Here is a 15,043-nt window from a genome sequence, read left to right on the forward strand (position 1 = left end):
AAGCTGGGGCCATTGTAGTATAGTAGGTTCAGCTGCTGCCTAAAACACCGACATCCTGTAAGGCTGCCAGTTCAAGTCCCAGTTACATCACCTCTGATCCAGCTCCTGCCCTGGGAAGGCAGGAGGGGACGGCTCAGGTGCTTGGGCTCCTATCGCCATGTGGGAATCCTGGCTGAGTCCTTGGCTTTGGCCTGGTCCAGCCCCAGCCAGTGCAGCCCTTTGAGGAGTGAACTAGCAAGTGGAAGCGTTCTGTTTGTCTGTGTCTCTTCTTCTTCGTATCCTTCTATTCCTTTCTCTAACTTTGCCTTTCAAATTAACAAAATAAATCTAAAAAAAAAAAAAGAAAGAAAGAAAAAGTGGGAGGCATTAACCTTGACCAGTGCTTATTTTCTGGTAGCCAAATCCATAATAGTTGAATAATTGTAAATATGAATATGTGAATGGAAAGGCCACAGGACATGTGATAGCTGTTACATTAGCCTGGTGACTTTCTCACAGGGAGTATTGGACAGGAGCAAATGGATCACTGGCCGAGCTTCAGGGACAGCCGGCTTGCCCCCAGACCTTAACTGCTTCATTTCCTTGGTGAGAAGTTGGCAAAGTTTTAGAAGCAATAAAGGCTGGATGATGAGAGACTCAACAAGTACGTGGGAGGTGCTATCAGGGAAAAGACACGGGTCTATTAAGTCAGGAAGAAAGCAGTTTCAGGAGAAAGTGAAATGATACCAAGAGTTAATTTTTTTTCCTAAACATGTATTTATTTATTTGAAAGAGTTACACACAGAGAGAAAAAGAGAGCAGGAGAGACATCTTTCATCCTTTGTTTTATTTCTCAGGTGGTTGTAGTGGCTAGGACTGGGCCAGGCCAAAGCCAGGAGCCAGGAGTTTCATCATGGTCTCCCGCATAGGTGGCAGGGACCAAAGCATTTGGGCCATCTTACACTGCTTCTCCTAGCTGTTAGCAGGGACCTGGATTAGAGGTGGAGCATTTGTGCATCCTTGTGGAATGCCGGGATCACTGTGCCACCATGTCACCCCTGACACTGGAGTGTTAATATGGCACATTTTCGCAGAGCCCAATGGAGGAGGGTCGCATCCCTATGGAATGCTGGGATCACTGTGCCACCATGTCACCCCTGACACTGGAGTGTTAATAGTGGAACAGAACATTTTCACTGAGCCCAGTGGAGGAGGGTTTTAGGATATGGGGAAAGAATAGAGATCAAGGGATAACAGACAAGTGAATGCAATTATGAGAATGAAGGTACTGTAGAACTTGGTGTGACATGTGAACTTAGCCTGTTTTAGTTCTTTGAGAAAAGTGGACCCAGTGACCAAAAGATCAGTCGCAGTAGATCGTCTCAGTTCATCTGCCTCAAACTCGGCACACTCAAGGATTACACTCCTGGAACCTGCAGTCAGCTCAAGCTGGACTTTCTGGCCCATTAGGTTCTTAGTGGGTGAGCCGAAGCAGTCTACCTGGGACCAGAGAAAGCCTGCTTTCATGTTCTTAACTTGTTCAGTTGGGGATTCTGACCTTTGGTGCGTAGTCTTGGACATGCAGCTTTGAGCCGAGCAGTATTTAATTTACCAAGACAAATCCTGGAATTTGTTATATTGACTGTAATGAAGCTAAGCATACTGCCGAGGAAGCCCCGCTGCCCTCATTCTGCTCTTCACACACTGTCTTCTCTCTGGACCCAGCCAAGAGGCACCACTGTGTGTGGGAAAGCTGCTGCAGGGCCGAGTGGAAACAAGATCAGTCCTTTTTCTTCCCCCACCTCGCACCTGGACTGGACACAGATCATTCTTGGGCAATAAAGGTTTCAGAGACTTGTGCCTGCTCAGGCACATCTCAGTCACAAGGCCATGTAACAGAAAGAGCCAAGGCCCTGACACATTGGGGAGATTATGACAGGCGACAACTTTCAAAATGATAACATTTCCTCATGAAATCACAATGGGAAACCAAACATTCTCCTCAAGGCATGTTGTTAGAGAGAGGCTGGGGGTGGCAGCTCAGGGAGTGGCATCCAGCAGCCCATACTTAAGTGGAGAATGGAGTAAACAACAAAAGGACGTGAACACTTGCTCTTCTGAAAGTCAGCCTAGCCCTGCGACTCCTTGCTGTCTCAAAGACAGTGGGAAGCTGCACACTGACGATGACATAGGCGATAATAAACATCCCTTAGCCTCAGACCAGCCGTTCCCTAACTAAACAGCCGATTAACTTCCACTAGGAAGCGAGGTTAATGTGTTGGAACATTTCTATATGCCTTCTAGTGGGACCTCACTGACCTAATGATAATATTTGAGAGGGTTTTTGTGTGTGTGTGTGAAAGTTATTTTGTCATTAATGTGTTACTAAAGAGTCACCATTATCTATGATTTCATACAATAAATACTGCACTCTGCCTAAAAATAAATGAGCATAGGCTTACAAAAAAGTATGGGGTGTTTCTCCTTCACATTTCATGATTAGTAACAGTAGAGTATTTCATTAGTAGAACAAAATCCTACATATTTTTTTGTTTTTCATTTTTTAAATTATTATCATTTTATGATACAATTCCATAGGCCCTGGGATTTCCCTTACTCCTTCCCCAGGTCCCTTCCCCCTCCCCCACCGAGTTCCCCTATATTATTACTATAGTTCAGTTCTTCATACGCAGTCACAAGTCCGTCGTTGTGGGCATGGACAATGGCATCCTGTTGTCCAGCATCCAATTTCAAGATATAGTTAACAGTATCAGTGGGAGTCCATCTTTGATCTGGAAGTAGAGATGCGTACTGCATTGTATCCTCACACCTGGACGTGATAGTCTCCATTACACAGTTACTATACATCCCCTTAAATGAAAAGCCATGATAAAAAAATCAACAACAGAAAGAAAAATAGAAATTTACACCACCATGAAGTTAAATAACAATCTACATATTTTTAGTGGAGCCATCAAACCAGAGAGCAGTTAATATTGACCTTTAATGTAGGATAGATAACTTTCCACAACAAAAGGAGACTTCTTGAGAGAATCAAATGTATTTCTCTGCAGAAGTGACTGGTTGGAAATTTAAAAAAAAAAAGAAAAAAACCTACTTAAAACAGCTCCAAAATATTGAATATTTTGGAATAAAAAAGTGTAAATTTAACAAAACTGATAAAGTCTGTATGGCAAAAACAATAAAATGCTAATGAAAGAAACAGAAAAATACCTACGTAAGTAGCCAGTATACTGTGACTCAAGCATCTTTCAGAGTAAACATGTAAATATAGTGGCAATAAAAATCTAGTAGAATTTTTAGTTGTGTGGTGACATTGTAAAGCTCACACAGAAATGCAGAGGAATAGAAATAGCAAAAAAAAAAGTCCAAGAATAAGATTGGAGAAATTACACTTTGCAATTTTAAAGTTGTCAAAAGGTACACTAATCACCACAGTGTGGCACTAACATAGATAGCCAACAGCTGGATGAACAAGTGTATAGGAGCAAACTATTGGAACATGCAGCCACGTGAATTACCTTGATGACATGTTTAATAAATAAGACAAGTCAGTCTCAAAGGCGCCATGCTGTATTTTTCCATTTCTCTCAGCATGAGCAGTTGGAGGGTGTGCCTAACAAAGAGAGACCGTGGCATATGGAACTGTTCTGTATCCTGATAGTCACACAAATCTCCATCCACGTTAAAATTTACAAAACTATAGACCAAAAAAAGTTTGCAGTGTAATCTTTAAAAAAAAAAGGTCTCTTAGTTCAGAGTTAATTTGGTTATGTTTGTCACGTAAGGAAAGAATTAATTTGGAAAGCACTAATTTGCTTGCTGGAACCCCAGTTTTTTTGTCAGATGTAATATTTTTAAGAATTACTTATAGGAAAGGCCAAGAAAAACAGAAAGAAATTTGCTTCTACCAGTTTACTGCCTGAATGTCTGCAGAAGCCAGAGGTGAGGCAGGCTGCATTTAGGAGCCAGGTGCTCACCCAGGCCTCCCAGCAGTACAGCACTCGGTTAGTCCAGCACCCACTGGCTTCCCACAAGCCTCAGCACGGAGTTGCATGGGAATCAGAGTGGCCAGGAATGAACCCGGTGCTCCAGTATGGGATGATGACATCACACCTTTGGCCCCTGCCAATGACTTTTCACACCATTTTGTTTGAATTATGCTATTATATCAGAAGTATTTATTTTGAAGTAACTTCTTATTCCATAATTCAGTTTTCCCTATAAGTAAATGTCAGACTGTTTGAAAATACAGTGTTTATTTTCACACTTGTAAAATGCAGCTTTGGAGACTTCTTTTCTACTGCTTTACACTTGGCAGGATGGAGGTTTGCTTCTGAATAACCCTTCAGCATTGGCAATGCATGAGTGTAAGTGCCTTTGGCCAGACGTCCCGCTGGAGTGCATTGTTTCCCTGGGCACTGGCCGCTATGAGAGCGATGTGAGGAACACTGCAACATATACAAGCCTGAAAACCAAACTTTCTAATGTCATCAACAGTGCTACCGACACAGAAGGTTAGTCTGTCTGTTTCCTTATAACACTTGAACTTCTAGTGTTCTGTAGAATATCGTAATCCTCACTGTAGGAGAGGTAACATTGTGGGCTTCCAAAGCATGGGGAAGAAAGGGCTTCATTGCTTTCCTTCCTTACCACCTGTCTCTTGTTAAAAGACCCTCTTGGAGTTCACACTGCCTTTGTCTGCTTACCACTGAAAAAGTGTCCAAGGGCCTGGCACGATAGCTCAGTGGCTAGATCGTCACTTCGCGTGTGCCAGGATCCCACATGAGCGCCAGTTGCATCCCTGCTGCTGCACTTCTCATTCGGCTCCCGGCTTGTGGCCTGGGAAAGCGGCCGAGGACAGCCTGAAGCTTTGTTGCCTTTCCTCTTCACCGACTTAAGAGTCTGGCAAAGCTTTCAAGTTTCCCTGTTTCAGTCACTTTTTGTTGTTGTTTTGGTTATAGAAATGTATGCATTTGTCAAAAAGTGTTAGATTGCACAGTTAAAATTGGTGTATTTGGGGCCTAGCATTGTGGTGTAGTGAGTCAAGCAGCAGTCTACAATGCCAGCATCGCATAGGTGCCCATGCAACTTCCTGCTGCCCTACTGCCCATCCAGATGGTGACTCACAGGCACATGTGGGAGACCTGCAGGCGGTTCCAGAGCCCTGGCTTCCACCTGTCCCAGCCCTGGCTGAGTGGTCGCCAGGAAGTGAACCAGCAGATGGAAGATCTCTCTCTCTTTCTCTCTCGCTCTCTGTAACTCTGCCATTCAAATAAATAAATACTCTAAATGGTGAGCTTTTTTGTATGTAAATTATATCTCAATAAAGTAATACCAAAATATTTTTAACAAGAAAGCTTAGAAAGGCATTTGAGCAGGGGTGAATGATCTGCCAAACAGCACAGAGAGATGAGAATACTGGAGCGAGCATCCTAATTTACAATAACATGAAACGTTTTGGAAGATGGCTTTGTAGTGCTCTTCATTAGCTTGAATTCCTTATGCTGTTAATGTGAGTGGTAAAGCAAGTTGAAAAGTATGGTTTAGAAGAACGATACGTCATTACATAACAACTCCTCCCGTGCCTGCTTCTCTTACCCCAGAGGTCCATATTATGCTGGATGGTCTGTTACCTCCTGACACCTACTTCAGATTCAATCCTGTCATGTGTGAGAACATACCTCTGGATGAAAGTCGAAATGAAAAACTGGATCAGCTGCAGCTGGAAGGCTCCAAGTACATAGAAAGAAATGAACAAAAAATGAAAAAAGTCGCAAAAATCCTGAGTCAAGAAAAAACAACCCTGCAGAAAATCAACGATTGGATCAAATTAAAAACTGACATGTATGAAGGCCTTCCGTTCTTTTCAAAATTGTGATGAGTGTGCACGAGTCCATGCAGAAGAGCCACCTGACCGAGCAGGCACTGTGGGCTGCAGCGGCAGTCAGCTTGAAACGGTCACGGCTTCCGGGGAGTTCTGAAAAAGAAGGTGCTCCACCCCGCTCTCACAGCACAGAGGCAGTGTTTAGTTACAGAACGTCTGTGGGAATCAGGTTTTCAAGATGTGAATAATGAAGCTTTAGTAATTGTATTATTTGTCCTAGCTGGTTTTAGTAAATACTGATGTTACAGTGTTCCGTGTTTGAAAAATTAATATATGTGCCAAATAAGAAACTGAAAAACTATCACATTATACTTTTTTGTTGTTGTTGTTGTTTTGCTTAACTCATCATAATCATACAGGATAATGTAGCCATGGAGTTTTTTTCACACAGAAAGCTGATTTCTTCTTAAACTTCCATCACTTGGCTTTTCCCTGGTTACACTCAACTATCCACAGGCAGAATTCTGTAATAGCATCTAGTTAATTCTGAAAAAATGAGATTTTCTCTATGAAAGTCCTTTTACATTTGAAACATGGGATAAACAAGAACAGTTTTTCTATCCAAAATTTGCTTATCTCAACTTTGTTTGATTAAAAGATAGGCCAAGTTACAGCCAACCACTTTCTCCCCCGAGCTGTCTAGACAGTGCTGTGTGTGAACTTTTTCTGATCTGTCTTTAGTTTATTATTCACTATTACCAAATAAATTGTTTGAATTTACTGAGAAAGTATTCCTATAATTAATAGAAATAAAATAATGAATCTACTGTTAAAAGGCTAATGTCATTTTTTTCCAGGTTGTTTCGTTTTGTTTTGAAGAGATGGAGACAGAAAACAAAGAGAAAGAGGGGGAGAGTTCCCATCCACTGATTTGCTCCCCAGATTCCCGCAACAGTTAGGACTGGATGAGGCTGAGAGTGGGAGCTGAGAGTTCAGTGCAGGTATTCCACTGAGCTGCAGGGACCCAACCACGCTGAGCTAGCACCACTGCCATCCCGGGTCTGCATTAGTAGGGAGCTGCGTTCAGGAACCGGAGCCAGGGATCAAGGCTGACTCTCAGCCGTGGCACACATCCTAACCAGATCCTAATTGCCCTGCTGAACCTTGGACCCATGTTATTTTTAATTATTATGCAAACCTTAGTGCCCCAGTTTTTGTAGCATTTGGATACACCTGTCAACAGTATACTTCAAAAAACAAAGTCCTTGAGCCTGGTGAATGGCTCGATTGACTAAATCCTCACCTGACAAGGATGACAGTTTGTGTCCTGGCTGCTCCATTTCCTACCCAGCTCCCTGCTTGTTCCCTGGGGAAGCAGTAGAGGATGGCCCAAAGTCTTGGGATCCTACACTTGTGTGGGAGACATGAAAGAAATTCCTTGAATCAGCTCAGCTCCAGCCATTGCATCCGTGTATGGAGTGAACCAGTGGATGGAAGACCTTTCTCACTCTTTTTCTCCATAAATCTGATTTGCTTTTCCAATAAAAAATAAGTCTTTTAAAAAGAAAGCCTTGTTTTACCTCATAAAATGCCTTAGCATCTGGATTCCACAGATATTTGTAGCGCTTGTTCCCACCTGAATTCTTGCCTGTGTGTGGCTGTTCTGTTACCTCTCCTTCATCCTGCAGATTTTTACATCGTGGTTAGCTCTCTCAAGAAACAAACGAATGAAGGTAAGTTGTCCTTTTTATGTAGTCTAGAATGAGCTGCAGCTGAGCCCCATTGCCTGTGCTATCATAAGGCTTCTTTGTAACACTGGTTCGGAGGCAGTGGCAGTGGGATGTGGTTCAGAAAGCGCTGGACGGAGAGGGGAGTCGGATGCCAGTGCTGGCTCTGTGACTCACAGGAAAGCTCACAGGCTCTCTGCTTCAGACATCTCCTTAGTAAAAATCAAAACAGCTAGCTCTGAACTTGTTGGAGCAAAAGACACAATATAATATAGTAGGCTATCTGCAATTTTTCTCAAAATACTGTAGATATTCTTTTCAGAACACAGATATCTGTTTGTTCATATTCAGTGAGGGCAGTGTGTAAGAAAATGAAAATAAAAACACCACTCAGAATCAGAATATTTGGGGAAAGCTTCGTGCGCCATTTGCATGTTTACATCTTATCATCAAGTCCGTCTTGCTCTGGCCTAGCACAGTTCACCTGTTTTTCTGTTGAAGTTGACTCTCTGTTCCCTGTTCATGCTTGGTTGACCATTGCTCTCTCAAACAGTGCAGGGCAGAAATGGGCTCTGGACACAGTATCTCTTAAACCACATAGCATGCACCTAGGTATGTGCCTGTGGCCATATCCTTATTTCTTCTGCTCTTTTCTTGCCAACAAAGTACGGTGGTTTTCAGTCGTTCATGTCCTCATTTGTACTAGAAACTGGTTATCTAAGCTGTGATTCACCTGTGATGGTACTCATCTTATGATAAAGCTAGTACTTTCTAAGACTAAAGACACTCTAAAGGTAAATACTGCTAATACACAAGAAGCATCAGAAGGATCCATATGGGTAAAATATCTGCCCTTCTCCATGAAGCAAGAAAGAAAGTCTGTTTTTTAAAATATGGTTAGATGCCCAGTTCTTTGGTTATAATGAAAAAAAAAATGGACTAGCTTTTTTTTTTTTAATGCATAAACCTTCTTGGCATTTTAGAAGACTTATTTCTACAATAAATGGTGAACCAACAGTATCTTAACTGTTCTTGATCTAGAGACTGTTGAATAGTGCAGTTGCGCCTAGTGGCACATGGCTACCTGGGATTTCCTCTGGCAGGCTGGAGAGAGCCTGGCCCAGGTTATAATTACTCTGGGATCTTCTTCCCCTCCCAAACCACAGTTTTATCCAGGAGCAGTCAAAAAAGGTGAGTGTGAAATCTGAGGGAAATACTGCAACTTTGTTGAGTTTATTCTTTAAAAGTTTTATTCATTTGGGTCCTGGTGTGATGGCTCAGTAGCTAAATCCTTGCCTTGCATGTCCCAGAATCCCATGTGGGCAGTGGTTCATGTCCCAAGTGCTCCACTTCCCATCCAGCTTCCTGTTTGTGGCCTGAGAGAGAAGTAGAGGATGTCCCAAACCCTTAGCACCCTGCCCCATGTGGGAGACCCAGAGGAAGTTCCTGGCTCCTGGTTCCAGATTGGCTCAGCTCTGGCCATTACATTCACTTGGGGATGGAAGATCTTTCTATCTCCTTCTCTGTAGATTTTTCTTTCCAGTAAAAATAAATACATCTTTTTTTTTTTTAAGTTTTATTTATTTGAAAAGCAGGGCAGCAGGAGAATCCATCTGGCGATTCACTCCTCAAATGGTCACAAAAGCGAGAGTTGTATCAGAGTCACGCCAAGAGCCTGTGTGAGTAGCAGTGGCCGAACAACTTGGTCCATCCTCTGGTGCTTTGCTGGGTGTGTTAGCAGAGCGCTGCACTGACATCAGAACAACCGGGGTTTAAACAAGCATTCCAGTATGGGCTGCCAGTAGCTGCCACCCCGCAGCATCAACCTAAGACTTCGTTTCAGCGACAGGTAGGAAGTTACCTTCCTTTGCTTTCTCTCCCCAGCAGCTGGTGACAACTGCTTTTCCTTCTCATTTATAACAGACTGGGTTGTTACCAGGGCAGTTAGCACCCTTTAAGTTTGATACTCCGAATTTTACACAACCTGCCATGTCCTAGAGATAGTTCTAGTCAGTTCTGAAGATTTCATAAGCGACAGTAACAATAATGTGACCAAGAACAAGGCTAACTTTTGTTGAGTGCTCCCTGGGTACCAGCAGCTAAGCTTAGCAGGTTGCATGGATTCTCACATAGAATTGTCACAAGTCCCTGATATAAATGTTATTATCTTCTTATAAAATGTTTACCAAGTTATCACAGCTAGGAGGTGGTAAAGCCACGGCCAGTCCGTTACCTTAGCCATAATTCTATTCTGTCCTGGAATTTGCTTTCCTGAATTCCATTCCAGGTTACTGAATTGAGTCTGTGAGATTGATGTTGGGCTTCATTGGTGAAGAAATGTACTTCATCTCAGTAAATATTACTTTGGTCTACAAGCACACAGTGTTGCTTTGTTAAATAATATTATTCCAAATTATATAAATACCTCCTGTATGTCTTTATTGAACAGTAGTAGTCCAGGAACAATGATTTTATCATTCTTCCTGGAAGGGTGTGCAGATCTGTGTGGCGTGAGGTCAGATGGCTGGTTGGGAGAACTATCAGAATTTAACACTCCAGAAGTCAGAATCACAGATGTTATGCAGTATGTGGGACAGAGGCCAGCTCCCTGTAAGAACTCACCCACCCAAGGCTGTTGCCCTTTACAGACCCTGAGTTGCTTATCCACAAGATGCGAGTGATGAATTTTTTTCCATAAGATGTTGAATTAGGTTGGATAGACCATTTGCAAAAATTATTCTGTCTCAATACCAACAGGAGTCCTTTTTGCATTCACTGCTCCTTGTTTCTCTTCTTTTTCGGCGGCCAATTTTAAATACAACTGGACTGTTCACTTGGTGTTACTTTTTTGGATCAAATCTATGGCAATTTTTCTTTCATGACTAGGAAATAGGAAGGAGAGGGATAAATTTCAAAAACAGTTTGTTCTGTTCCTGGCAGGAGCTACCCATCATCCAAAATAGTCTCATAGAGTACAGATGTCCCAACACTAAACTGGTTGCATGTGTTGGTCCAAGGGTTTGATAAATGCATCTTCTCTCCAAAGTCACACTGAATGCTTTGTTCATGATAACTTTTATTCATCTGATGCAAGTAGATTGAAATTCACCACACTACACAGATAGACGTTTAATCTGGATAATTAGTTTGTTAAAAATGAAATACTGGGATGAGTGTTTATTTCAGCAGTTAAGACGCTGCTGGGGATACCCACAGCCCTGATCGGAGGGTGTGCTCTGAATCCCAGGATTCTTCTATGCCCCAGGAAACAGTAAATAGTGGCTCAAGTGGTTAGGGCTGTGCCACCACTGTAGGAGACCTGGACTGAGTTCCCAGGTCCTGGCTTCTGCCTGGCCCATTGCTGGCTGCTGTGTTCACTTGTTAAAGTGAACTAACATATGGAAGATCTCTCGATCTCTCTTTGTCTGTCCCTGCAATTCAAGTATCTTTCTAAAATATTGGAAATATATAAAATATTGACCATAGTATTGACTTATCTCCATGAGATATCTTTTATGTAACAGATTCATGATTTTTTCTAGACAATATAGATGTACTTTTTAGGTATTTCACTCTGAATATCAATTGGTGACACAACCAAGTAGTTGAAAGTTCCCTTTATAGTAGTTTATTTATTGACATGTATTACCATTTAATCTTTTTAAAAAATATTTAATGTTATTTATTGAAAAGCAGAGTGACAGAGATAAAGATGGAAAGAGAGAGAGAGGCCGATGTTCCAACCATTGCTTCATCCCCCGAATGGCTGTGACAGCCAGGACTGGGGCATGCCAAAGACAGGAGTCACAAATACCATGCAGGTCTCCCGTGTGAGGAGAAGGGGTACAAGTACTTACGCCATCTTCCGTTGCCGTCCAAGCAAACTACCAGGGAGCTGAACTGAAAATGGATCAGCTGAAACTGAAGTTGGGGCTGGGATATAGGGTGGTAGTCACAAACGGCAGCTGAAGCTACTATGGCACACCATGGGTCCCATTGCCATTTAATCTCAGCAGCAGCCTTGAATAGGTACTTCTGTCGCCTCTTTTTGTATGATTGACTGAGATGTTGATAGGGAGGAAAGTCTTATTTCCTGATTGCTTTCTCAATATCGATGGAATGTGTAGACCATGTATTTGTCTTTATGACCATCTTTCCTACAATTACAAATACTGTGGTGTCCTTTCAGATCATGTATTCAGATCAGATCTACATCACATTTACATGCCTTATGTTTATTATTTAGGTAGTTTTTAAAGATCAAACTGTGAAAAATAAACTCTGAGTAAGATTGTAAGTTAGCAGCTGGTGCTTGGTAACATTCTTTCTTACAGTATATACCAATACAGACTATGTTCATAAAAACACAGTGACTAGAACAATCCAAAAGCTGGCCTAGTTATTTTAGAAGAAAGGGAGGCTATATCAGCTTATATTTATTACATTGTTTGATCTTCCTATCACACCTGCATCCAAGGAGCATTTTAATTAAATTAACTATCAAGAGAATTTAAAAGATATAAAAATAAATTCAAACTAACCTATATGTTGACCTAACAAAACAAAATATTAAAAAGGAAAAAAGAAACCCCCCAAATATTCTCTGCCAAGGTAGCCATGTGCTTGGGGGTGTCACCTTTCATTCTACTTCATGCAATTGGACCACACTTTAAAAAGCTGTTCTATAGAAAAAAGCGCATTGTGCTTTTGTGCTTAATGGTAATGTATATGAACATTCCAAGGAATTTTGAATTAACAATCTCTAATACTAAAAAAAGTTCACCAAAGCCAGGGTAATTTACACCCTCTTTCAGAGTTGGTCTTAAAAACACATTTTTTTAAATATAATGCCAGCACATTTTTACATAATGCTGGTCATTTAAAACTGCATTTTGTTGTTGTTGTTCTATCTCACATCATTGAAAACATAGTCGTGTAAATCACAGGTGCTATTTTGCTCATTTTGAATGAGCCTGTTTGGGATTAGGGTTCAGCTAATCCACACACATCTCAACACGCCTGCATTCGTACATTTCCCATGTTGAATCGTGTAGAAAATGCCCGGTGCCAGAGCCAGCACTGTACTGTGGTGGACGTAGTGGATAAAGCTGCCAGCTATGGTACCAGCATCCAATCTGGCCTCAGGTTAGTGTCCCAGCTATTCCACTTCTGATCCGGCTCCCTGCTAATGGCATGAAGATGCATCAGGGATGCCCCAATGCCTGGGACCCTGCTCCTGTGTGGGAGACTCAGAAGAAGCTTCTAGATCCTGGTTCACATCGGCTCGGCTCTGGCCGTTGAAACCATTTGGGGAGTGAACAAGTGTGTGGTAGATCTTTGTCTCTCCTCTGTAAATCTGCCTTTCCAACAAAAAGAAACAAATCTTTTTTTTTTTTTCAGTATAGAGTATGCACTAAAAGTCAACCTTGCATTCAGTTGAAAATGTCTGCAAAATTCTTGATCAATTTTGAGACAGGTAGTTAATACTATTGTATTTGCTTCTTTTTAAAGTCTGAGAGAAAAGCGGGAAATTCTCATTGGACAGTAAATAATTGAACCAGCACAGTTTTTTATTTTTCTCTAATTACGTATGTATTCCCAGTTGAACTCACCGTATGCTTATGAGTCTCTCGTGACTTCTAGAACACTATGAGCTACATTAGAGTTGCTTAATATTTTTCTTAAATTAGGCTTAGCTGAAGCATGCCTTATACCAAGATGGAGTGGTAGGGGAAGTGGAAAGGTTTTTGAAACTTTTTTTGAAGCCTGAAAGTTAGGCTGCCCGAGCTGGTCATTTTTCTCAGTATAAGGTAGGAGTCTTTTGAGACAATATTAGTTGCACAGGACATAGCTCCTGCCCTTGCCTCTGACCTTCCAGCCCTTGGCTCTCAACTGCCACCTGAGGCAGCCATGCCCACCCTTTGTGTGTCTTGTACCTTAACTAATGCCACCCTCTGGGCACAGAATGAGATGTTTCTTTTGTTTGTAAGGTGGACTGTTTGATGTCTTTTTAGAAGTATTTATTTGAGGGGATTTAGGGCAGATCAATGGACAGATCTTGTATCCACGGTTCCCTGGTCGCTTCCCAAATGCAGGGGATAATTAGGATTGAGCCAAGACCAGAGCCAGGAACTGAGAATGCAATCTGTGTCTCTATGGGTGTCAGGGACCCATTCGCTTGAGCTAAAGGCTGCTGGTTCCAAGGATCTACAGACAGGAAGCTGGCCTCAAGGGGTTGCAGCTAGGAGTTGAACCCAGGCACTTCAGTATTGGATGAAGGTGTCTTTCATACTCTTTTTTTTTTTTTTTTTAATTTTTAAAAAAAATTTTTTTTAAAGATTTATTCACTTTATTACAGTCAGATATACAGAGAGGAGGAGAGACAGAGAGGAAGATCTTCCGTCCTATGATTCACTCCCCAAGTGAGCCACAACAGCCGGTACGCCGATCCGATGCCGGGAACCTGGAACCTCCTCCAGGTCTCCCACGCGGGTGCAGGGTCCCAAAGCTTTGGGCCGTCCTCGACTGCTTTCCCAGGCCACAAGCAGGGAGCTGGATGGGAAGTGGAGCTGCCGGGATTAGAACCAGCACCCATATGGGATCCCAGGGTGTTCAAGGCGAGGACTTTAGCCGCTAGGCCACGCCGCCGGGCCTTTTCATACTATCTTAACAGTGAGGCCAAATACCCAGTCTCTTCTTCCTCTTTTTAATCAGTATGCCTACTCATTGTGAAACACACCTCTGTTCCTTATGACAGCACCTCAATTTGGAATCTTCCTCATATTTCAGATCAAATTTTTTATTTGAGCTACCCTGCAGCCAAGATCCTTAAAGATATATAGCCTTTTAGTAAATTCATGGGTCTGAGGGTTCTGCATCATTTTTATATAGCACTTAAAATTGTACATGGCATTTTTTTTTTCTTAAATGCCTTTGAATGTACTTCCTCATCTTGTCTTAACAACTATCTTGTGGCTTTGGGCGGGGCAGCATTTGTTATCCTACAAGAATTTACACAAATATACCACTGGACAATCCAGAGGCTTGCACGAGCCCGCTTGGTTGGATCTAATGACCTGTTCTGATGGCTGTGTAGCCTAGAACTCTTCACTGACGGGAAAGTGGGGACAGGCTGCAGTGAGTGGGCTCAGGTCACCATCAGTGGCCCATCTTCCTTCCCAGTGATGTCTTAGCAAAGGTGTATTTTTGTGATGTTTGCTTTTCTTTTCATCACATTAACTCATGCTTTCTGTGTGCCCATTGCTATCATCATTCTGACTCTATATAACCTCAACGCAGCAAAGATTTTTGCCCTTTCAGGATTCTATGAAGATGTAGGAGACTGAGATATAAAACACCACAGTGAGCAATATCCTACACACTTTGGAAGAACACAGAACAGCAGGTTGCATGCTTGAGCAACTAACTGTGTGTCTGGCGGCCCTGAAGTCCCTCACAGCCCATAGGATGTAATAGATTTTGTGTTAAA

At 42.2% G+C, this 15,043-nt stretch overlaps 1 protein-coding gene across 1 annotated transcript in view; it reads left to right on the forward strand.

Moving 5' to 3' along the window:
* The window catches only part of PNPLA8 (patatin like phospholipase domain containing 8), a 32,481-nt gene extending 26,590 nt beyond the window's left edge, over positions 1-5,891 (forward strand). The window contains exons 9-10 of the mRNA XM_058681369.1: positions 4,322-4,517; positions 5,607-5,891. Of these exons, the coding sequence (XP_058537352.1) occupies positions 4,322-4,517; positions 5,607-5,881 (471 nt within the window). The 3' untranslated portion in view covers positions 5,882-5,891. The remainder of the gene's footprint in view (positions 1-4,321; positions 4,518-5,606) is intronic.
* The last annotated feature ends 9,152 nt before the right edge of the window (positions 5,892-15,043 follow it).

The sequence above is a fragment of the Ochotona princeps genome, chromosome 25, assembly GCF_030435755.1.
Source record: "Ochotona princeps isolate mOchPri1 chromosome 25, mOchPri1.hap1, whole genome shotgun sequence".
NCBI lineage: Eukaryota > Metazoa > Chordata > Mammalia > Lagomorpha > Ochotonidae > Ochotona > Ochotona princeps.